The sequence below is a fragment of the Acomys russatus genome, chromosome 27, assembly GCF_903995435.1.
Source record: "Acomys russatus chromosome 27, mAcoRus1.1, whole genome shotgun sequence".
In the NCBI taxonomy this organism is placed as follows: Eukaryota; Metazoa; Chordata; class Mammalia; order Rodentia; family Muridae; genus Acomys; species Acomys russatus.
In genome coordinates, this window is record NC_067163.1 from 16,502,811 (window position 1) to 16,528,326 (window position 25,516).

General features: G+C 40.8%; 1 protein-coding gene and 1 pseudogene across 6 annotated transcripts in view; one reads left to right on the plus strand and one right to left on the minus strand.

Annotated features, from left to right (window-relative positions):
- Nsd3 (nuclear receptor binding SET domain protein 3) overlaps positions 1 to 25,516 on the plus strand; it is a 114,936-nt gene that overhangs the window by 54,486 nt on the left and 34,934 nt on the right. For all 6 annotated transcript variants that reach the window (XM_051169846.1, XM_051169845.1, XM_051169844.1 and 3 more), the window contains 5 exons: positions 8,834 to 8,988; positions 12,008 to 12,523; positions 15,074 to 15,200; positions 23,011 to 23,111; positions 25,377 to 25,422. In XM_051169846.1, coding sequence (XP_051025803.1) covers positions 8,834 to 8,988; positions 12,008 to 12,523; positions 15,074 to 15,200; positions 23,011 to 23,111; positions 25,377 to 25,422 — 945 coding nt within the window. The remainder of the gene's footprint in view (positions 1 to 8,833; positions 8,989 to 12,007; positions 12,524 to 15,073; positions 15,201 to 23,010; positions 23,112 to 25,376; positions 25,423 to 25,516) is intronic.
- LOC127209785 (60S ribosomal protein L18a-like) lies at positions 3,306 to 5,565 on the minus strand (annotated as a pseudogene).

The following is a 25,516-nucleotide window of genomic DNA, read 5'->3' on the forward strand; positions in this document are numbered from 1 at the left end:
GGCTAATCCTAGGACGCCACCACATGGCCACTCTGACCTGTTCATTCACCTATGTATGCTGGCAAATCTCTCTTCTTTGGTCTCTTCCTCCCAGCATTACACTCTCTTGTGGAAGTTCTGCCCTCCACTTTCTGCCCAGATACTGGCCATCAGCTCGGTATTTCAGCCATTAGGCAAGTGAGGAAGGACAAATATTTACAAACTGAGACCACTGATGGGCCATAGAAATAACAATACCAAGATCAGGGTGGTACTTAGATAGCTCTCTGCTGGTTTAGCAATAACAACTAATATACAAAGACACAGCTTCACACAGTAAACCCCAACAGCCACCTTTTGACATTAAGGAGCTTTTTTTTTTTTTTTTTACATTTTTCTTTTTAAGATTTATGTCTTAAAATTTTTTAATTCTTGTATATGTGTATTGGGGTTTGCGCACATGACTGCAGGTGTCCTTGGAAGCTCATATCCCCTGGAACTGAAGTTACAGACAAGTTGTGAGCTTCCTGAAGAGTATCGGGAAATGCACTTGAGTCCTCTAAAAAGCCATTGCATTCTTCACTAACTTAGTCATCTCTGCAACCCCAGAAGTTTACACAATTAATTCATTAATTCATCTACTTGTCAGATGAACTTTTACTTTAGTAATTTTCTTACTTCAGTGCTAGAAAATTTGTTTATATTGCTCTTAGTAATTTGAGAATCTAGAATTTAAAATTCACTCATTTGGATCAAAAGCCTAAATGTTCTTTTGTCTTTAATCTTTTAAAGCCTAATAGCTTTATTGAAATATTCAGCTGGGTGTGGTGGTGCACACCTTTAATCTCAGTATTCAGGAGACAGAGGCAGGTGGATCTCTGTGAGTTCAAGGCCAGCCTGGTTTACAAAATGAGTCCAGGACAGCCAAGGGATACACAGAGAAACCTTGTCTTGAACAATCAAAATAAATAAATAAATAAATAAATAAATAAGAGAAAGAAAAGAAAGAGAGAAAAGAAATATTCATATAGTATAAAATATAATAACTTGTTTCTTATGTATTTGAGGCAGGATCTCACTATGGAATTCTGTCTGGCCTGGAACTCTTTGTCTAGACCAGGCTGGTCTAGAACTGCCTGCCTCTATCTCCCAAGTACTAGTATTAAAGGTGTGTACCACTAAGCCTAGCTCAAATTTACCCCTTTGTTTAAATGCCAGCATTTAGTGATTTTTAAAAGTTTATTCAGAGTTGTTACAATCTAATTGAAGAATCTTATCACTCCCTGAAATGAAATCTTACATCCAATTGACATCCTTTGGGTTCCCATGCACCCTGAGGCTGAGCTGTCAGCCAGTACCTTCTGCCTCTGTATCTTTACTAATGTAGTGGCTTCTAGTGTAGCATGGTTTAGAAGTCCACCCATGCTTTAACATGTATCAGTATTTCATCACTTTTTATTGCCAAATTGTATCCTGTTATAGCATACAGCACAGTTGTAAATAAAGTAGCCTTCTCACAAGTTTTCCTGAAAACCAAGACTCAGGTTTGGCTGTGCACTGGTACCTGTGAAGTGCTCTGTGCTGCTTTGTCTCTGAGCCTTTCTGTACAGTCGGCCCTGACAGTAAGCAGTGGCCGTTGTCTCTGCTGTTAGTCACATTGTTGGTATTGGACAACACACTTAACAAAGTTCACACCATCAATACTAATGACTTGGTAAGGGTGTATTAAAAGATGTTTAGACCACATTTCTATTTTAAATTGTATTTCATTGTTTACTTATCATTGTATCTTGAATTTAAATGCTTCTTCTACTTTAAAAATATTGTATGTTGATTGGGAAGGGCAAAACTCTTGAGTATAAATCACAGAACCAAAAAGGTGTCCATAATCTCATCCTCCATCTGTGTAATACTATTAACTTTGGACATGGGCTGGAGAGGTGGCTCAGCGGTTAAGAGCACTGACTGCTCTTCCAGGGGACACAGGTTCAATTCCCAGCACCCACAAACCATCTTTAACTTCAGTTCCTAGGAGTCTGATGTTCTCTTCAGGCCTCCTTGAGCACCAGACACTGATGCATAGACATTCATGCAAATAAAACACCCCCACACCATATTCATAACTTTTTGTTTGTTTTTTGAGAAGAGGGTTTCTCTGTGTAGCATTGGCTGTCCTGGACTCACTTTGTAGATCAGGCTGGCTCTGCCTCCTGAGTGCTGGGATTAAAAGTGTGCACTACCACACCCAGCTCTCAATTTTTTTTAAAATTTGAGATAATTTTTCTCTCTGCATATTTGTAATTAACAGGCACATTAATGAGGTGTTTTCCTGGGGATGGAGTTGTTTTTGTTTTTTGAAGTGTCTCGTTGTGTTGCCCAGGCTGGCCTGGCACGTCTGAGTATTGTATAGTATAATAAGCACTTTGACGCTGTATGTGTGTGTGTAGGCGTGCTTACCTGTACACACACGCTGAGCTGGAAGAGGACGTTGGGTGTCCTGCTGTATATCACCATCTGCCTTATCCCCTTTGAATCAGGATCTCTCACTGAAGCTGGAGTTTATCTGATGGCATGCGCGCGCGCGCGCGCGCACACACACACACACACACACACACACACACACCCCATAGCACTGGCTTATAGGCACATGCGGCCATGCCTGGATTGTTCGCCCCCAAGGCTGAGGATATGACTCACATTCTCGTGCTTGTGCAGCAATTGCACTTATCTGCTGAGCCGTCTTCTCTTTTCTCAGTCTCCTTCCTCATGCATGCGTTCCTCCTCTCTGTCCCCTTTCCTTCTTCCCTTCTTTGTGACAGTCTCATTCTGTAGCCTTGGCTGGCCTGGGATTTGTTATGTAGCCCATGCTAGCCTGGAACACACAGAGACTTATCTGCTCTGCTTCCTGAGTGCTAGGATTAAAGCATGTGTCACCCACTAGCCTGTTTACTTTTCACACCAGCAATATTTTTAAAGTTTAAAAGTACACGGTTTTATCTTTGCATTAATTTAATTAAAAAATAGCATATGTAGGAGTGTTTTGCCTGCATGTATGTTTGTGCACCATTTGTGTGCCTGGTACCTGGGGGCGCCGGAAAATATCCTTGGAGTTATGGTTGGTTGTGAGTCTCCATTCCAGTGCTGAAAACAGAGCCCTCGTCTTCTGCAAGGGGAACGTGCTCTTAACTGCTTTGCCATCTTTCCAGGCCCTGCTTTTAAAAAGTCTCTCTCTCCCCCTCCCTCTCTTCCTCCCTCCCTCTTCCCCTCTACCCTCCTCCTACTCTCTCTCCCTTCCTTTCTTTCTCTTTTTAGCTTTGGAGTTTTATTCAATGGGTCTCTGGGTCTAGAAGAAGGTTTTGGGTCTTGGTGGTGAAGTGTGGCTTGTGCTGGCGCCACAACACGTGATGGAGCAATGGGAACTTGATTGATCTTGGAGTAGCGGAACTGCTTGATAGCTGACCAGTGGTACTTGCCTTCAAGATCTGGATGGAGTGAGCATGAGCATGTTGTCAGGCACCCATGTCATGGTGGCACTGTGTGACAGTGCCAGCTGTGGTCAGGTCCCAGGACTCTCGGTACATGTTATGTGTGTCACTGTGAGAGTCCTAGCCAGATGTTGAAGTTCTTCACACACAGTGGTGACTTCAAACACCTGCTCACAGGCGCTCTCTCCCCCATGACTTCTTCATCTTTAGCTGTGACACAAAGTACCAGAAGCCAGACGTGGTCACCACATGGTTAGGTGCAAAGATGCACATTCGGTACAGTGGTGGCATGTGGCACTTTGGGGTGGGCAAGCAGTGTCTCACCACCTTGTACTCTCAAAGTGTGCCTTCACAGCAGTCATCCTTGTATGCCACCACTCACAAAAGGGCTTTAAAAAGGCTTTTAAAAATTATTTTAAGGGCTAAAGAGATGGCCCAGTGGTTAAGAGCACTGGCTGCTCTTCCAAATGTCCTGAGTTCAATTCCCAGCAACCACATGATAGCTCATAACCATCTATAATGTGATCTAATGCCCTCTTCTGGTGTACAGGTATAAATGAAGGTAGAATACTGTATACATAATAATAAATAAATCTTTTTTTAAAGTTATTTTAAAATCCTGGTTGTGGGTATGTGCACCTGAGTACAGGAGGCCACCAAGGCTAGAGGTATGAAATTCCCCTGGAGCTAGAGTTACGGGTTGCTATGAGTTGCCTGAGAAAGGCGCTGGGAATAGACTCAGGTCCTGGAAGAGCAGTAAATGCTGTCCATCACTCAACCATCTCTCTGTCCCCTGCATTATTTCTCATTTATAAAAACATTTCTTCTACAAATACAGCTTTTGACTGAAAACTTAGTACATTTAGTCAGCTATTCAGAGACACATATGTTTGTTTTTTTAGTTTTCATGTCTTCCGGGTTTATTTTATTTTTGCTTTTGCTTTTTAGACTGGTGAGTGACAATTGGGGATTGAACCCAGGGCCCCCTATTAAGAAGTACTCTTAACAAGGAGCAATACCCCTAATCTTTTTTAAACTGTTTTAAAAAATGATTTATGTTTATGTGTGTGAGTGTTTGCTTGCGTGTGTGTGTGTGTGTGTGTGTGTGTGTGTGTGTGTGTGTGTATGTACCACATGTGTGGCTGGTGCCTGAGAAGTCCAGAAGAGGTTGTCAGATCCCTAGTAACTGGAGTTACGGTTCCAAGCTGGTGTGTTGGGGTCTGAATCCAGCTCCTTTGCAAGAACACAAATGCTTTTAACCATGGAGTCATTCCTCCAGCTCCTTCCCACCCCCCCCCCCCCACCCTCCCATCCCCACCCCTCCCCAGACAGGGTTTCTCTGTAGCCTTGGCTGTCCTGGACTCACTTTGTAGACCAGGCTGGCCTCGAACTCACAGTGATCCCCCTGCCCCCGAGTGCTGGGATTAAAGGCATGCGCCACCACACCCAGCTCTAGCTCCTTATTTTTATTTTGAGAAGGAGTCTTACTAAACTTCTAAAGCTTCCCTCACCAACAACTTCTACTGCTACTGCTATTACTACTATTACTACTACTACTAGTCGTCTTTCTCTTCCTCCTCTTCTTCCTCCTCCTTCTTCTTCTCTACTCTCACACACTTTAACTTTTATTAAACCAATCAAAATACTTTTGCAATGCCTTGCTGGAGAGGTGCCTCACAACTGAGCCATCATTTCTGGTGAGGAAAACCATGGCTTCGGGTACATAGCTTAAGTTTGGCTGTGCATCATCATAAATGCTTCAACATCTCCAGGGACTGAAAGCTCAGCATGGGGACTCCTGCCCAGCCACCTTATGAAAGGTACTTCTTCAATTCTTTCACCACCTCTAGAGGCTCAGGAAATTTGAGCTTTCATGGTGGGCCCTTCTTAATACCAGTCCAGAGTGTGGCTCAGCCATTGTCTGGGTGTAGCAGTGTCACCTCGAAGCTGCCCCTCCATGGCTTGGACAGGTTCACCTGCACAGGTAGCTCTGGGGCCTCCAGCTGCAGAGGCTCAGGGCAGCAGCATGGCGGCTGTAGACACGACAGCTAGTGAAGTGCTCAGTGACCACTGCTGCGCCTTCCATCAGTTTCCCACGCATGTCTCGCCCAGCACGGCCCTGGCCTTATGCTTTCTTTCAAGAGGGGTCATGGCACCAATCCTGGGTGTCGAGCCAATGTGGGGGTATGGAGCATTGGTGGAACTGGAGATTGGATGGTCTCAAGCCATCATGTGGGTGCTAAGTATGGAACCCAGGCCCTCTGCAAGTGCAACAATTGTGCTTTTCCACTGAGTCATCTCTCCGGGTCCTTTATACATATTTAACACTTATCATATATATATGTATGTATGTATGTATTTTGACTGAGTGTATATATATGTTCACCATGTGTGTGCAGTGCCCACAAGAATCCAATGCTCCAAAGAACGCAGTGGACACCCTGGAACTGTAGTTACAGGTAATTGTGAACTGACATATTGATGCCAGGAGTCACACCTGGGTCCTCTGGGAGAACAGCCACTGCTTTAACCACTGAGCCAGCCACCTCTCCAGCCCAGGTCCCACACTTTTTTTTTAAAATTGATCTGATGCTTTTTCTGAAGGATAGTGTTTTATTTTGTTTTTAAATTATCTTTAATGACTTTTCTTTTTAAAAAGTGAAAGCTTTTTTCTAAATGCAAACTGCAAGATCACTGAGCATCTGTCTAGATGTCATAACAGTGTCAAATTGTTATACTAGTTTTAAATCCTTACTTTCAGCTTGCATGTTCTTTTAGAAAGATTTATTTTTCTTTTTTGGGAGGGGTATGTGCGCGCATGCGCCACACATGTACGTGCTTGCGTGCTGCGAGGAGTTGCAGGTGGTTCTGACCCTCCCTTCCTGGTGCCAAGAGTCTGCTCTGCTGGAAGAGCAGCCAGAGCTCCTGAGCTCTGAGCCATTGCCAGCCTCTCTGTGCTTACTTTGTACTAGTTCAGCTTGTTCTGTAGCCATGGGTTCAGAGTGCATTACTCTGAAGCAGTAATGATTTGGTTCCAGGATCTCTCTTAGTTTTAATATTTGAGGACTCCAAAGGGCATTTGTAAGAAGGTGTAATGGCATATGCCTTTAATTCTAGGAAGTATTCAGTAGGATAAGGTTGGACATCAAGTTTGAAGTCAGCCTGGGCTAAATAAGTAGATCCCACCATCTCAAATGAAGAGCTTTCATAGTTTGTAGGTTATATCTAATACTATTTAATTTAGAAATTAACTTTTAGTCACTTAAAAATTATTTTATGTAATCATTTATCACGTTTTTCTGGAAAATTATTTTCTTAAAAAAATTAATGGGTTCTGGAGAGATAGATGGCTCAGTAGTTAAGAGTACTTGCTATTTTTAGGAGGCACTGAGTTCCCAGCACCCTCATTAGGCAGCTCACAACTGTCCACCTTGAGCTCCAGGAGGGTCTGTGTCCTCTGACCTCCTAGGACACCTGCACTCACATGCACAGACTCCCACCACACACACGCACAACTGTACATTCTTAAAAATTAAATAAAATTTTTTTAAAATTAGTTATTGAGGGGCCAGTGAGATGGCTTAGCACTTGTTGCCAAGCCTGGGAGTCTATGTTCAATACACACACCCCACATGATGGAAAGAGAGAGCCAGCTCCCAAAAGTTATACATGCACACATGCCGTAATACAATTTTTTCTTTAAAGTTAATGGAGAAATGATAATACTTTTAAATATTTGTAGATTTTTAGTGTCTGGATTGAATGATGACGCTGGACTCTCATATCCATTCTGCATTCAGTTTGTTATGATTTGTTATTTTGGTTGCAAACTGTGAAGATAATACTGATTCATACATACGTATAGTTGAAAAAGGGAAGATTAATTTAACAGTCTATTCTGATCACTGAGGATATTTTTCCTTTGCTACACAGAACTGAACAGGTAGAAGGTAAATTGCAGTGTGAAATTTGAAATTATTTCAGGGAACATTTGTGCTTTGCTACATTAAAATCTCCTAGTTCAGTCAGGTGTGATGGAAACACACTTTTAATCCCAGCACTTGGGAAGTTGAAAGTCATATCTCGGTGAGTTTGAGTCAAGCCCGGTCCACACTGAGTTCCAAGCTAGCCAGGAGTACATAGTGAGACCCTGTCTTAAAACAAAGCAAAACCAAAAACAGTTCTATATTGTCCTTTGAGTGAGTCTTTTTGTTTTTTATTTTCCAAGACAAGGCCTCTCTGTGTATCCTTGACTGTCTTGAACTCACTTTGTAGACCAGGCTGGCCTCGAACTCACAGAGATCCGCCTGCCTCTGCCTCCCCAGTGCTGGGATTAGAGGCAAACGTCACTACGCCCCCTCTCTAGATAGTCTTTCAAGTTATCACTTCTCAGTTTTTGTTTTTGTTGTTGTTGTTTTGTTTGTTTTTTGATTATTGGGAAGTAAGTAACTCAAAGAGGCAAAGGCAGGTTTTCCAGAATTTCAATATGATTTGAATGGTCAAACTGTATTTGGTAACAAATAATGTTGTTTTCCTTGGAGGAGGAGCTCATTCTTGAGAGATACCTACCACTTGCTTATATTTGAACAGCTCAGAAAGGCACATTTTTTAGTGACGGCAATATTCCATTTTGTCACCAAATGACTATACTAAGTGCTTCCCCCAAGGCAGCCTTCACTGTCCAGAATGCAGAGGTGTCCCAGTCATCATTTGTTTTCTGATTGCACGAAGTATTAAAGAGACACAGATTCAAGGCTGAAATTTAGGAAAACTAATACCTTTTGATGATTCAGTAAGGACATTGCATAAAACTATTCTTTTTAAAAAGTGCAATGAAGCACCCCACAGCCGGGTGTGGTTCTGGGCAGTGTTTGTGTAATGCCAGAAGTCTTATCTGCTATTGCTTTTGTACCTTAATTGTAAAGAGAAATCACAGTGATATTATTAGGACTTACTATAGGGGTCACAGGACCTCTAAAGCAGTCTTATGTTTATATAGCTAGAAAAGTGATCTAATTGGTACTTGGATAGTTCTGGAAGAAAACACTATGTGCTTATAGTCTAATTTGTAAAAATATTGGAGACAAGTAAAAAAATAAATTATGTAATCAAAATAATAACTTGGACAATTAGCATAATTTCATGTTTCTTTCTCTTAAAAACTGCCACCCTGATTTTAGTCATCTGGAATGATCTTGTAGCAGCCATTAGTTGCAAGTTAGTGAGTGGCGTAATATGTCTTTGAACAGTTTAAAATCCCCAAGTTTTAATGGGAAAAATTCTGAGAAAACTGTATTTTAAGGTTTCTTTGGCAAAGTATATGTGGATTTTTATGTCTTAACATAATTAAAACCAGTTTTTACTTACAGGTGCCCGGGAATATCATGTCCAGTTTTTTAGCAACCAGCCAGAGAGGGCGTGGGTTCATGAGAAGCGGGTGCGGGAGTATAAAGGCCATGACCAGTATGAAGAGTTACTAGCAGAGGCAGCCAAGCAGGCCAGCAACCACTCGGAGAAACAAAAGGTAATGGCGACAGCTTGCTAGCACTTGGTGCTTTGTTTTGTGTGTTACATTGGAGATGGAACCCAGGGTCTTTCCTATGGCAGGCAACCAATCTGCTGTTTAACTTGACCTTGCTGTTCACTGATACATTTATACCTGGACACAGTGGCATTTGCCTATCATCCAAGCACTCATTAGTGAAGTAGATGTGTCACTTCAGAGTTTGAGGTCTACATAGCAAGTTCCAGTCCATTCACAGCTACATAGTGAGTCCCTGTCTCAAAAAACTATTTATAATAAATAAGTAATTGTATATGTCATATAATATTATAGTACTATTAAAGACTGGGAACTGAGCTGTAGCTCATCTGGTAGAGTGCTTGCCTGCATACATAAAGCCCTGCATTTGGTTGTTGCTGCTACATAAATGGGCGTGGCTGCTTATCCAGTAGAGACAGGGGGATCAAAGCTTCAACTTTTAGTTTAGGGTTATTCTGGGATACATAATATCCTGTCTCAAAAAATAAACACCAGTTTTACAATCTACTGTGAATTGATATGCACAAACCCAGTAGCTATTAGTGATATTTATTTAGCTAAGGATTCTAAATAATTTTTTGTATTAGTGTCTTCTCATAACTCTTCTCTATTCTATTAACAAAGTTATTTTTATCATAGATTTTTCTTAAAAGATGTATTTATTTATTATGTATAGAGTGGTCTGCTGCATGTTCACCTGCATTCCGGAAGAGGGCATCAGATGGTTATGAGCCACCATGTGGTTGCTGGGAATTGAACTCAGGACCTCTGGAAGAGCAGTCAGTGCTCTTAACCTCTGAGCCATCTCTCCAGCCCTATCATAGATTTAAAATACTTGATAAGAGCCAGGGGCATGCGGCATCTGTAATGCCAACATTTGGGAGCCTAACATAGGAGGGTCCAGAGTTTAAAGTCAGCTTCGGTTACACAGTGAGACGATCTCAAAACCCAACCCCCCCTCCAGAAATCTATTGCTTTCTATGAAATGAGTATTGCTTATACTTATTTAATCTTCATAATCAAAAGGTATACATTTTTCTTTTCTACAGATTAGGGAACTAAGGCACAGAGGCATAAGTTACTGATTCATCTCAGACCACAGCAGTCATAGAACCAGGAAATGTGTTTGAAATACTGACAGATGTTTTAGACTTTTTGTAATGGATTCTTAGTATATATACTTTGTTGATTTTCTATTGCTGTAATATGGTTATTTTTATTTATTTTATGCTATTGGCATATTTATTATACCTAGAGCTAGGCTTTATAAAGGGAATTTTTTTCAAGTATATTATGCAATTATTGTAAGTCTCTTATAATTCAGAAATTTCTAATTTTTATACTTTCTACGTATTGGCTAGGAGTGATGTCATGTGCCTTTTAAACCCAGCCAGCATACAGGAGGCAGGAGCAGGCAGGTCTCTGAGCTCAAGTCTGGCCTGGTTTGCATTAGTAAGTGTTAACCACCGCCAAAAACATCAATTAAGCTTTATTACAGGATTAAAAAGTTAAAAAAAAAAAAGAATTGTAATTATTATCATTATTTATTTTAATAAAATACAAAAACCAGAGTCCAGAAGCATTAAATCCTTAGGAGCTGGAGTGATAGACAGTTGTGAGCTGCGTGCTATGGGTACTGAGAGTCAAACTGTGGTCTTCTAGAAGAGCAGAACATGCTCATTTTTCAGGGTGGGGGTGAGTCAGGGTCTCCCTTTTATATCCTTGTCTGTCCTGAAATTCACCATGTCCTGAAACTATCAGGTTGACCTCAGACTCAGAAATCTGCCTGCCTCTGCCTCTACCACTGCCTCCCCAGTACTGGGACTAAAGGCGTTTGTACCACGCCTGGCTTTAATACATACTCTTAGTGCTGAGCTGTCTCTCCATCCCCAAACAAAAGATTTTAATTAATTTTATCAGACTATTTTAAGGATTTAGTCATCAATATTTAGCATACGCTATACCATCTCATAGTCTGCCTCTTTTTAAAAAATTAATTTATTATCACATTTCTGTTTTTTAAGATGGGGGTCTCAGTATATAACTGCCTGGCCCAGAACTTGCTTTGTAGACCAGGCCGGCCTTGATTTGGCTTTCTCTGCCTTCTGAGTCCTGGCATTAAGGGTGTGTGCCATCCTGCCCTGCGCTATTTTTATAGTTATTTTGGGTATATGTGTATAGCTCACCTGCCACGATGTGTGTGTGTGTGGAGGTCAGAGGGCAACTTGAGGGAGTTGGTTCTCTCCTGTTTTGGGGGGTCCCAGGGTTGGTTAGGGAGGCTTGGAGGCAAGTTCCTTTTCTGAGCCATCTTGCCTGTTTGCTCTTCAGTTTCAATTAGCTTCTTGTGGCACACAGTTTTAGTCAGTTTTCTTACCTTCCTGCCAACCCCAGTTCTTCTGCTCAACCTCTATGGAGAGGCATTTGGGTTTAGTTCACCACCACTCTCATAGCCCCTCTCCCCCACACACTCCCTTTGTTTTGTTGTTTCCTTGGATTTTCTCCTTTCTTTCCATTCTATCCTTGTTTATATATTGGCACAGACTGGCCACGCATCTCCAAATGTTGGCTGGCAGCGCACTTTGCTGAGTCCTCCACTGTACCTGACTTACTTGCCTACATATGGAGGAAAATAACAACTTTGTAGTAGCAGTTAATGTTAGTGCTTATTGGCCCCTGAAGTAAGTTGTTTCTGTGGTCTTTCTTCTCCCATTATTACTGCTCAACAAATATGATATGGGGTGACAACTTCTCTTTGGGGTGTTGTTCAGCAGGTTAGTCCACAAGAGAATATAAATAAAAGAACAGCAGACCCTCATGCCATTTATTAGAGTAATACTAGTTTATAATAGCATGGGATCAATACATTCCATTTATTGGTCTGGAAAATCTGAAAATATATTTGCTTGGAAAAAAATTGCAGGCTGCCTAGAAAATACATGTTGATTTTAATGTGCTATTGGACTATAAAGCATTTCATACAATGCCTCTATCTTTTATAAAGATTCGGAAACCCCGGCCTCAGAGAGAACGTGCCCAGTGGGATATAGGCATTGCTCATGCAGAGAAAGCATTAACAATGACTCGAGAAGAAAGAGTGGAACAGTACACTTTCATCTATATCGATAAGCAGCCAGAAGAGGCTTCATCCCAAGCAAAGAAGAATGTTACCTCCAAGACCGAAGTCAAGAAACCCCGAAGACCAAGATCTATGTTGAATAGTCAGCCAGAACAGACCAATGCAGGGGAGGTGGCCTCCTCACAATCAAGTACTGACCTTCGAAGACAGAGCCAGAGGCGACACACGAGCTTGGAAGAGGAAGAGCCACCTCCTGTTAAAATAGCCTGGAAAACAGCAGCCGCAAGGAAATCCTTACCAGCTTCCATCACAATGCACAAAGGGAGCCTAGATCTGCAGAAGTGCAATATGTCTCCAGTTGTGAAAATTGAACAAGTGTTTGCTCTCCAGAATGCAACAGGAGACGGGAAGTTTATTGATCAGTTTGTTTATTCAACGAAGGTACCTCTTGTTCTGTAGGGGTTTGGGGAATGGTACTAAAAAAAAAAAAAACACTTGAGAGTGTAATTTAAATACTCCTTGGATCCACTGCATTTGAAGCATCCAGTCTTGTTTACTCTGGGTAAAGCTATGTTCTTCCTGTTTCCCTCTTGTAATTTCCAATCTGTAATAGATTAGTCTTGAGCAATGCAGCCGAAATTGATCTTAGCTCCTGAAAGTCATGGAAAAAAAACTGGGCAGTCTGCCTGTTCCTAATTTGTAGAGTTAATTTGACTTTGTTGTAAAGTATGATTTTTATTAAAATTTTTCTTTTATTTGAATTAACCATTGTTATTTAAAAAAAAAAAAAAAAAACCTACTCAGGCTGGGTGGTGGTGTATGCCTTTAATCCCAGCACTTAAGAGGCAGAGGCAGGTGCATGGCGTGAGTTCGAGGCCAGCCTGGTCTCCAAAGTTAGTCCAGGACAGTCAAGGCTACACAGAGAAACACTGTCTCGAAAACAAAACAAAACTACTCGAATAATTGTGCCTGATCTGTTCACTTGTACTAGCAGTAGTTTTTGCTTTGTTTTATTTTAATTTTAACTGCACAGTTCATTTAACTCAATGTCCCTAAACATTATTTCAATATGTAGTCAGTACAAAGTGTTTCCTACTTTTCTCGGTCATCTGTCTTTGGAATTCAGTGTATATTCTCCTTTACCCACCTCTCTAGGGCCTATGTAGCCCAGGCTAACTGTACACTGTGGAGCTGAGTAAGGCCATGCACGTCAGCTTCTCTTGCTTCTACCTCCCAAGTGCTGGGTTATAGACGTGCAGCGTGCACCTGGTGCTAGGGGCGCAGCACAGCGCTTCATGCTCTTAGGCAGACTGAGCTGTACCCACCAGCTGGTATTTTACAGTTTATGGAGATTAATCACATTTCATGTCAGCCTCACGTGGCTACTGTGTTGGACCATGCAGGTTTAATGAGGATATCTTGCATATCCTTAAATGTGTACATTGTGAGTTCCTATTAATAATGTCCTCCTCTGCCTGGGCTTGGTAAGCCTGTCATCCCAATACGCAGAAGGCAAAGGCACAAGGAATTAAGACCAGCCTGAGCTACATAGCAAGACCTTGTCTCAAAAAATAAAAATACGGCTGGCCAGGACTCCTAAGCCGGCTGAACCTGTTCCTTACTCAGGCCTTCTGTTCATCTAACTTGAAACCATTTGAGAAAAGGCCAAGGTTAGCTGGGCACTGCTGTGCCAGCAGTCAGGTTAGAGTCCTGTTAGCGTGGGGTACCTTGCTACGTTTGGGAGAAATTCCATTACTATGTTGGTCCAGGAATGAATTATGGTGAACAAAGAGTAATTGATATTATAGATTGGCTACTAAAACTTTCCATCAATCTAGCCTGGGTTTCCATTTAAGGCAGTTCTTTGGCTTGAGGGTGTCAAAATTCTTTGTAACCTTTGAATATTCATACCCCCCCCCCAGATCACTCTATAATTTAGGGTTTGTGACTTTTGATTTAGTTACATCTAATACATGGATATATTAAGGAATTCTGTGGTTTTTCCCTATTAGCATAGACGTACACATATTAAAATCATTGATTAAATACATAGGGATGCTTCATTCTTAGAAATGATCTTAGAAATGTTAAGGGTCCTCTGTTATTTCTTTCTGCCTGTAAGTTTATTTGATCTCAATAGGGCAAAGTTCCCTGAAAAGCTTAAATTACAGATGTCACTTGACTTCTTTCCATTTTCTTTTTCCTTTACTTCTCCTGTTCCCCTACTTCCTCTCTCCTATTTCTTTTCTTTGCCAGAAGAGTGTTGGATCCCTTGGAGCTGGGGCTACAGGCAGTTGTGAGCCTCAAAATATTGATGTTAAGACCAGAACTCAGTCCCTTAGAAGAACAGGAAGTGCTCTTAACCACTGAACCATCTTTCCAGCCCCGGTGTCATTCTTTTGATAGCAACATTTGCATATTGTTTGAATACAAATTACCTTTATTCTTAGAGCTTAGTTTTATTTGCTTCTGTGTGAAAACACACACCCGACATCCTAAGACTATTAAAGGAAACTCAAGATACCTTTAACACTTAAAATTACTTAAAACAAAAAAACCTAAATTAAGATCTAAATTAACTACACCTACTGTCTGTCTGCTCCACATTACCTATTTGATTATATTTTGTAAGTATGAATGGCATATTTCTTATCTACTGATAGTCTCATTTCAGGATATATTGACCTTTCTACCTTTGTAATAGATGACTTTACCAAATAACAATGATCTAAAGAAAGAAACTATTCATATAGCAATTACTTTGTTTTTGACAGAAAATGGGGTGCTGCAGGTTTATTAAGAATTTTTGTCACCTGGACTTAAGGAAAATAGTTTTTATTTTTCAAGTGATCTCATCGTATATTTAAAAATATGTCCTTAATATTTTTCTGGTAATGACTAATCATAATTGATACTATGTGTCTGCTAATCGCTTTTTTTTTTTTTTTTTTTTTTTTTTTTTTTTTTTTTAAATTCTGCCTCATTTTAAAGGGAATTGGTAACAAAACAGAAATAAGTGTCAGGGGGCAAGACAGGCTTATAATCTCTTCACCAAGTCAGAGAAATGAGAAGCCAACTCAGAATGCATCATCTCCTGAGGCGACATCTGGTTCTGCAGGTGGGTATGACTGAGGGGCACCTGGATCCATCCTGACAGTTTCCTAAGAAACATTCATTATCAAAGGTAAAAAATGGTGAATGAAAACAGGTCATAATGAAGTACATTCGTAAGTAGTTCATAGTGAGAATCGTTGCTTTGTTTGTTAACTCTGTAACTCCAGTCCCAGGGCATCTGATGACCTCTTCTGGCCTCCATGGGTACCAGGTACACGCATGATACACAGGATACACAGATATACATATATACATGTAGGCAGAATTTTTTTTATTTTTTATTTTATTTATTTATTTATTTATTTATTTATTTTGAGACAGGGTTTCTCTGTATAGCCCCGGTTGTCCAAGTTCTGGGATTACAGGCATGCACTACCACACCTGGCTGAATATTCATCATTTGGATTTTTTAAAGCAATTATTTTAGTAGGAAACAGTGAGTTGAAGCTGGAGCGCTTTACTCATAGTTGTTTTTCCTACAGGCATTTAAGTACTAGCATTGTTCTATAATTAAGAGTACAGCTGTAAATCTAGGCTGGGTTGGTGATGTGCATGTCATCCCACCCAGAAGAAACGAGCAACATCCTAGCTCAAAAAAAGGTGGGGATGGGGAATACAGCCACGAACTGTAAACATACCTGAGTCCTTTGTCTTAGCAGAGGACAGCAGCTTACTCTTCCAACAGTAGCAGACACTGTGATCCTCACCATTTGCTCCTTTGTTCTGTATTGGAAACAAAATTGTTAGTAGATGTGTGCAGTGTTGGTGGCGCTGGGATTCAGGACCTAGCTACTCTAATGTAATGCTCTTTGGCTAGCAGACTTCCAGAGCTGAAAACTAAGCACTGTTATTCTTCCTTAAAAGAGAAATGCCTGAAGCAGGGAGTGGGTGGCAGAGGCAGGTGGATCTCTGTGAGTTTGACAGCAGTCTAGCCTACATAGCAAATTCCAAGCCTGCCAGGGATATACGAAACAATGAAAGGAAACAACAAAAAGACAAAGAAAATACTTGTATTTATTAAGGTTGTACCTTTGGAAGATTTAAGGCAGTGTTTTAATTTAAAGTTCAAATTACATTTATGTGTGTACACATGTGTGCAGGTATTTGCACACCTGCCATCTGCCATGCATGCATGTGGATCTCAGAGGACTACTTGTGGGAGTCAGTCTCTCCCTTTTTTTTTTTTTTTTTTTGGTTTAGCAAGACAGGGTTTCTCTGTGTAGCCTTGGCTGTCCTGGACTCACTTTGTAGACCAGGCTGGCCTCAAACTCACAGAGATCCACTTGCCTCTGCCTCCCAAGTGCTGGGATTAAAGGTGTGCATACTGATGAGAGTCAGTCTCTTAATGTGGGTCCTGGGGAATCAAACTCAGGTCAGACTTGGGAGTAGGCACCTATATTCACTGAGCCATTTTATTAGCCCAAAGCTATTTTTAAAAAAGACTTTAAAATGTATCTTAGTTTTAACTGATTGTCTGGTACATTTGTGTCATATCAACAATACTGTACGGATAATGAATATTATTTCTATGCCATGCTTTGTATGTTCAGTAAAAATAGAGAGCTGTAAAAGTCAGTGATAGAGTGCTTGCCAGGTATGCACACTGGACTAAGTTCAATATTTAACTAAGAATGAAATTTTTAATTAGCTTGATCATTTAGAATCTTCATTTTGTTCTTTAAAAGATTTTGAATTCTAAGAAATGATTTTGTAATATAAGAAGAAAAGACAGTTTCTGTTCTGTCATACATTGGCCATTTTGCATGTTCCTGTGACCCAGATAAGTGGATTATTTTTTCCCCACACTGACCAGTTCTTAGACACCTGATAAGCAACCTTTTTGTTTGTTTTGTTTGACACAGGGTCTCTCTCTATAGCATTGGCTGTCCTATAACTCACTCTGTAGACTGGGCTGACCCTGAACTCACAGAGCACTCTTGAATCATTTCTCTCAGTGTTAAACCCTTCAGATTTAAGCCTACCTGCTTAGAGTGTGCTGGGAAGCCCAGTCTGCTGTGCCTCACTACCCTTTGCCCTACCTCCTAATTGCTTCAGCTCCCATGCCTGAGGCTGGTCGTGGATGCCAGATCTTCTGGCTTCACCCACCATGTCTAACCCTGTCTCCAAAGTTTCTGGCTTATAGCCTACACGTTGTGGTTGCCACCACTCCTCTGGTTGAGTCATTTCCTCACAGAGCTCAGGTGAGCTCTTCATTGAAGCTTACCAGTTTGTCACTACAGCCTCCACAGATGTGCACACAGACAAAGGACTGTATAGTTTCAGTGTCCTCCCAAGCTCCTCCTGTTTTCTCATCTGGAAGTTCTCCTGCTGCCATAGTTCAGAGGGTTTTAGAAGGCTTCAGTATGCACGGACGGTCTACTGTTCATTTAGGCTCCAGCCTGTCTTGCCTCTTGGGCAGGGTTTGGGCTTTGTCCTTGTTGTGACTAGCCTCTGCCTAGCAGCCCTCAGGAGTTGTCTCAGCAGAGTAAAGGGCAGATATGCTAGCATGCACTTGGAAGCTCTGTGCCAAGAGTAGGCCAAAGACCAAACAGAGCTAACATGCATTCATACCATGTAGAGAATTCGGATTTAGAAATGAAGGGTAGAAACTATATATGTACTTCTTCCTTCTTTTTTTTTTTTTTTTTTTAAAGGCATTTATTTATTTGTGTGGTGCATGTGTTCCACTGTGAGTGTGCACAGAGTTAGGAAAGGCTGCACAAATAGTTTCTGTCCTTCCACAATGTGGGTCTCTGGATGGGATTAAACGCAGTCCTGGTGGCGAGTGCCTTTACCCACTGAGGCATCTCACTGGCCTGGTATACTTCTTGTTTTTCTTTTCTTTTTTGATTTTTCCAGACAGAGTTTCACTGTGTAGCCTTGACTATCCTGGACTTCCTTTGTAGACCAGGCTGGCCTCGAACTCACAGTGATCGGCCTGTCTTTGCCTCCCGAGTACTGGGATTAAAGGTGTGAGCCACCACGCCCAGCTTGGCCTAGTATACTTCTTGTTATATTGTAACAATATATTTGTCAAATAATCTTCTGCAAGAGTCAGAGTCTGGAATAGAAAATAGAGATCATGAATCAGTAGCAATCCGGGAAAATCTGTGATGGAGGTTACTGAGTTATTTTTGTGAGTTGAATCTAAGTAAAATCTGAACTGTTACAAAACTATAAACAACCACCATTCAGAAAAAGACTTGGGCCAGACAGTGGTGGCATATGCCTTTAATCCTAGTACTCAGGAGGCAGAGACCGACTCTGTGAATTTGAAGCCAGCCTGGTCTACAGAGCGAGTTCCAGGATAGCCAGGTTATACAGAGAAACCCTGTCTTTAAAAAAGGGGCGTGGGAGAAGGCATGGTGGTGCATGCCTTTAATTCCAGCACTCAAGAGGCAGAGGCAGGCAGATCACTGAGTTCAAGGCCAGTCTTGTAAACAATAAAGGGCGTGGGAGGAGTGGGTGGGGAGGAAGGCTTGGAGACTTAAGACTAGCTCTCTAAAATCAGGTGGTGAGGGATGCAGGACAGGGAGACATCATTCAAGAAGGCACTAGGCACAAGTTGAGTGAAGCACAATGAAAAGAGTATCTGTAGTATCAAACTGGGAAAGGAAGCTGAACTAAAGACCTAAAGGCATAGCAAGTGATAGCAGGTCTGTGTTTGCATCAGCAGGCACCGTCTAATAAAGTGGAGGTGAAGATGAGCAAGTGACGTAGGCTTTGCATTGATTGGCAGTGATGTAATGTTTGCTTTCTTTGACCATAACAACACCAACAACATCAAAAACCTTTAGCCTCAGCTGTTCAAATAGGCATGTAAGTTTCTATGGACACTTTCTTAATTTGTCTTACTTTACGTGGGCTATCTAGATCTTGGTTTACACACCTATAGTCTCTAAAGAAGGGATAAACAGATTTAATGCTGGACACTTCCTAAGTGTTACAACTTTTATTAATGGGTTGTATTTTTTTTTTCCTTCCCCTCAGCTACTGAACGTTATGTCTTTATGTAATCTGTTCATTGTAAGATTCAAGTTCTGCTGCGAACTTTTTTTTTTTTTTTTTAAGTAGACTGTTCTCATTCTTTGGACTTAGAGAATAGGCTATCTGATTTCTTCCTTAGACACAGAGTTTAAGTCCTTCAGTGATGGCTGCTACAGCTTTGAGTTTAGCTTTAGTTTGTTTCCAGTGGTGGCGATCATCGTACTTTTGTCATTTTTAAATGATAGTCTCTCTTTTCTCTAAAGATAACCTTTAGTAGTCCAAAGGTCAGAAAAGAGATTTATTTCTCCTTAGAAGCCCTTGTATCATCATCTCAGCTGCAAGTAGAGAGTTCTTGAGCTTTTTTTTTTTTTATGTTCACTGCCTGCATGTGTGTCAGATCTTGGAGTTACCAACTGCTGAGAGCTTTCATGTGGATGCTGGGAACTGAACCCAGGTCCTCTGGAAGAACAGTCAGTGATTTTAACTGTTGAAACATTCTCTCAAGGTCCCTTGAGCTTTTATTTTAAGACTTAAATATATAAACTGTGGCCCACTGACACATTTCTGTGGTTTGAAGAATGATATTTATATACATACTAGGTTACTATATTATTTTCCAAATCCTCCCCTCCTCCCCCCTTTAGAAAATATGTTTGGTTTTGGGGGTAGCATTCAGGTTTTTTGTTTTTGTCTGTTTTTTGGTCTTGTTTTGCTTTTGCTTTAATTTTGTTTTTTGAGACAAGATTTCTCTGTGTAGCCCTGGCTGTCCTGGAACTTACTCTGTAGACCAGGCTGGCCTCAAACACAGAAACCCTCCTGCCTCTGGGTCCCAAGTGCTGGAATTAAAGGAGTCCACTACCACTGCCTTGCCAGAATAATCTTAAATCATGTTGCTTCACCCTCTTTAAGAAATAGGTCAGGGTTTGGATGTGACTCAGTTGGTATAGTGTCTGCCTAGCATGCACAAAGCCCTGGTTCAATCCCTGGCACCACATCAACTGGCATGTTGGCTTGTGCCTGTAAGCCCAACACTTGAGAGGTGGGAGCAGGGAGGTCAGAAATTCATAATCACCCCTGACTGCATAGTGGTTCAAGGCTAGTCTGTTCTACATGAGGGTCTAACTTTAAAAAGAATAAAAAGTAACAAATAAATAAAAAGCTAGATCTGGCAAAAGCGAGAAAGCCCAGTGACTGCAGTATTTACAGTTTGCACTGTTTCCAACCCTTATGCATCACCGTAAAAACAAGTAGGTTTTGTTTGTTTACACACTTGCTTGTTATTGTTTCCAAGGCAGTGCTTGAGTATTGATGATTGTATTAAAGCATGGGACCTCAGCCAGGCAGTGGTGGTGCACACCTTTAATCCCAGCACTCGGGAGGCAGAGGCAGGTGGATCGCTGTGAGTTCAAGGCCAGCCTGGTCTACAAAGTTAGTCTAGGACAGTCAAGGCTACATAGAGAAACCCTGCTCAAAAAACCAAAAAAAAAAAGGGGGGGGGGGCGGTCTCAAAAATCCTCAGCTCATCTATGAGTACAGGCTATTTCTTGTTTTAGTGAACATTTTCATAAGTTTAAGGACAGGAGTTGAGAATAAAAGATGTTCCAGAACCTGTGACTTCGATGGTGGATGCAAATATACTGTTACTACGCTGCAACTAAAACCCTTGCCAACAAACAAGAGGACCAGAGTTTGGATTGCTTAAATCTACATAAGTGCCAGATGAGCGTGGTAACCTGCCTATAACTCCAGCCTTGGAAGGTAGCCATGGAGACTAGCCATATCTGTGAGCCCTGGGTTTGACTTATTCCTAACAGTGTCTTCACCTGCATGTACGCAGGGGCCTCAGCAGTTAAGAGCACTGTCTGCTCTTCCAGAGGTCCTGAGTTCAAATCCCAACAACCACATGGTGGCTCACAACCATCTATAATATGATCTGATGCCCTCTTCTGATGTGCAGGTGTACATGCAGGCAGAGCACTGTATATATAATAAACAAACAAACAAACAAATACCTGCACATGCATTCACATATGAAAAGAAAAACAGCTGGTGAGATATTCAGTGGGTACCTGAGTTTCATTACCAGCATCCTCATGGTGGAAGAAGAGAACTGCTTTCACAAGTTATGCTCTCATCTCCACACTGGCATTGTGGCATGTATACCCATACACACACACGCACGTACGCACGCACAAAAATTAAGTAAAATGTGGTTCTTTTTTAGAGCGGAAAAACATAGTATTGCCAAACTACCAATTCTCCCAAAACCAAAGTAATGGAATTTTTTTTTTTTAATGTGGATTTGCTAAAATGAAGGAAAGCATTTCTGTGTACCCCAGAGCAGTGACATGCAGAACTATGAAGGTTGTCTGCATTGCTGCATGGGAGAAGTTTCTCTGACTATAAAGGAGACCCCGGGTGAAGGTCAGAGGACGATGTGCAGGAGTTGGTGCTTTCCTTCCACCATGTGGGTTCTGGATATGAAACTTGGATGGTCAGGCTTGGTGCTGGGCACCTTTATCTGTTAAGCCATCCCACTGGCCCAGGAGCTCAGTTGGTCAGCTATCCTGAACCCCTAACAAATGGCTGCAGTAAAGATGTTGTTGCTCTTGTTGTCACAAGGAAACCCATTCCTGGCTCAGGAATCTTCCAAGTTTCCGTGTTAGTTTTTATTTTTCACATGAAATCCATGTAAGTTTTATCAGTTTATTTTTTTAAACAATAGGACTGTTGAAAAAAAATCTTAGACCAGACATAGTGGCTCATGCCTTTAATCTCAGCACTTAGGAAGGAGAGGCAGTTGGATGTCTATGAGTTCAAGGTCATCCAAGGATACCTGTCTCCCCCCCTCCCCCCCCCACACAAAACAAAACAAAAACAACAACAACAAAAAACCTTAAGCTTATTTTACTATTTAGCATGAAAAATATCAATAATTTAACTAGTTTTCCATGATTAGATTTCTTTTTGGTTTTGTTTGGTTTTGTTGTTTGTCTTTACATTTTCTCTTTTCCTTTTTGAGATTAGCCTCAAGAAGCCCAACTGGCCTTAAATTTACTATGTAGCCTAAGAATGACCTTGAACTTCTGACCTTCGTGCCTCCATCCTTAAGTGCCCTGCTGTATGTTGTGCTGGGAACCTTACGGGGAGCTTTGTGTGTGCTAAGCAAGCACTGTATCAACTGATTAGTCATTTCCAAGGTTCAACAAAGGCTCCTGTGATAGTCAAGTTAATAGTGATGTTTGGTCACATGTTGTTCCTGTCCTGCTTTCTCTCTGGCTTAGTTGTCATAGCAGTAACATAACTTGCACAAGTATGCAGAATGCTGTTACTGCTTATATATAAAATTTTTTTCAATTCACTCAAGGTGCAAAATGTGTACTATCCATTGCATTTTTGAAGCAATGGTGTGTGTCAGTGCGCGTGCACACGCTCGCATGAATATGTGCGTATGTGGAGGCTAGAGGCTTCTCACTTTGTCTTGATACAAGGTCTCTGACTAGACTGGCTGGCAGCACGGGACCCTTGTCTGCTCCCTCCGCACTGGGGTTACAGGCGTGTGTGCCCCTTTTTGTTGTATTTGTTTTCAAGTTGCTGCTGGGGATCTGAACTCACTCCCTCTACGTGCTTGGCATAGAAAGCCTTTGTGCTGATCCGTTCAGTCCCTTCATCCCTGAGCTTCATTGAGTATGTTTACCCGACCCAAGTATATGAAAGTTTTTTAAATGACTTCTAATTAAAATTCTGTAAGTAATGGTTTTTTAAAAAGTCACGAATCTGGTTAGGTCTTAATAAGTTTTTGTTTGTGTGTTTAAATCATCTCCTAGGCCCAGTAGAAAAGAAGCAGCAGAGAAGATCAATCAGGACTCGATCTGAATCAGAGAAATCCATCGAGGTTGTGCCAAAGAAGAAGATCAAAAAGGAGCAGGTTGGCTTCCTACATGTAGAGAGTTAAAAGCGTATCTGTAATGTGGTGGCTTATCTCTTGTCACCAAAGAAAGATTCTCCCCACCTTGGCCTCCTTCCTGAACTACTCTTCCTGCCTGTCCCGGCGGTTGCCGTGGTGACTCCTCCAACAGCTGTCCTGTGAAGGTGCTTCAAGCATTCTCACAGAAAACAGGTTTGGGAGATGGGAAGCCAGCGATGCGAAACCCTTATATTCATTTTGAAATTTCTGTTATAAGCACAATGAGTTCATGTTTTCATGAGTTTTACTTGGAACCATCATTGAGTTCCCTTTTAAAAACTTTGATTTTTGGTTTAAGCTGCTGGTATATATTGTTTTTATTTTTTAAACAAATCAAATTAATTTAATTTATATTCTTATATTTAAGAAGCAGGTAATCATAGATGATCTGGTTTTTCTGTTAGTATCATAGGTCTTTTGAAATGTTATTTTTCCAGTAGAATGGCACTCATCTGGAATCAAACTGTCAGATAAACAATATTCAAGTAAAAAATGTGTGGGAGGGGACTACATTTTGATTGAATGTGTTCAACTGGTGTAATCAATGTAGTAATATACATGTTAAATTACCTTTTCAAAGAATGCTGAGAAATTATTCTATAAATTATAAACTCATTTTTTTTGAAATGAATGAACATCCATTTTTAAGTAAGCACTTTTCCACTGAGCTGTGTCCCCAGATTTTTTTTTTTTTTTTTTTCTTTTCTTTTCTTCATTTTTTGAGACAGGGTCTCGCTATGTAGCCCTTGGTTGGCCTGGAACTCATGATATATAGATCAGGTTGGCCAGGCATTCACAAAGATCCACCTGCCTCAGCCTCCCCATTTGCTGGGATTAAAGGTGTCTTGACACCACAACCAGCTTTGGAATATTTACTTTTTATAGCCTAATCATCTAGTATTAAAACAAATCCAGAATTAGTTCCATTAAGTTTAATATTTTAAAGCAACTCCTTGGAAGAGTCTGTACTTTTTCATTTAAAATTTTCATAATTTTAAATTTTCAAATTTAAAAGCTAACTTTGTGGGTGCTCTATGGTATCACAAGCATATAAAACAACTTTTTGAGGATATTTAGCTAAAATTTCAGTAATATTTGTCACTTATCATATAATTTCCATATGTAGAAGTTTTAAAAAAATCCAAGTCTGATAAATCCATAGTATTTGTTACCAAAATGAAGTTGTGACTTTGCCACCTGGTTCCCAAATTCAGTCTGTGACCAATTAGTTTAAAATTAATAAACAGAATGAGTAAAACTAATGGGACAAATTGTTACTGCCACTGTGTTATATATAGTTAGTAGTAGAATAATACCAGTGATTGTTTAGAAGATTTTATATTTGTACAACTAATTGTATCGTACAAAAAGCATTCCTGTTGTATGTTTTTTTACCTGTTGTAAAAAAAATAAAAAAATTTTTAAAAAGCTTAGAACAATCCTTAAATATTTACAAAATGTGTTTCAACATGCATATTTCACATCTTAAGGAAACATAAAATTCCATCCCAGCCTAAACAGGAACTTCTGCAAACAGCATCTCTTCCCTGTTCCAATGGTTCAGTCTTCCAGCACCACGTGTTTTACGTATACATTGGCAGAATAACTTCTGATCTCGCTCTCCTAATGTAGGATCAAGACACTGTTCATAAGACACCCAAGAAAGTGCTATTGCAGTATCACAGACTATTAAGTTTGTTCTAGCTGCACAAGTATTGAGCTTCCAGCTGTATGGAGCCATGTAGCACTCTCTACAGAGAGGGTCCGATTCTCAGCAACTTAGCTGTGAGTGCAGGCGCGGAAGGGTCTTAAAGTGGCGTGAGTTACATTAACCTGAGTATCATAGTAAGTAAAAATTTATCCTAATGTCTTTGGGGCGGGAGGGGTTTGTAGCAACGTTGGGGCTGGTCGCAGAAACAGCCCCTCTCCTGCCTCCCAGACACTGAGGAAAACACTCATTCTCTTCAAGTACCAAGGGAGTGGTGGGAAGGCTTTGCTAAAGAGCATGTGGCTGTGTGTTGTCACTCGGTATTCAGCACAGGAAGCTAGGATTTAAGCCCCTGACCTTGAGATGGAGAACTGGACCCAGAAGATGGGATTGAATCAGATTTTCAATAACATTGATCACTTGTCACCACTTAGATTGATGAAAATATTGTTTTTTCCCTCTGTCTTTTTCAAAGTGAAAAAACTTCCTGTTAATGCTGTGTTTTTCTGTCCAAACAGGTTGAAACAGCTCCTCAGGCTGCCCTGAAGACTGCGTTACAGAAAGGTGAGTTCAGTTATCACACTGCTTTGCATTTCCTTGATTAAACCAATTTTTAAGAATAATTTATTTGTGCTTCATGTATTTTTGTCTGTCTCTA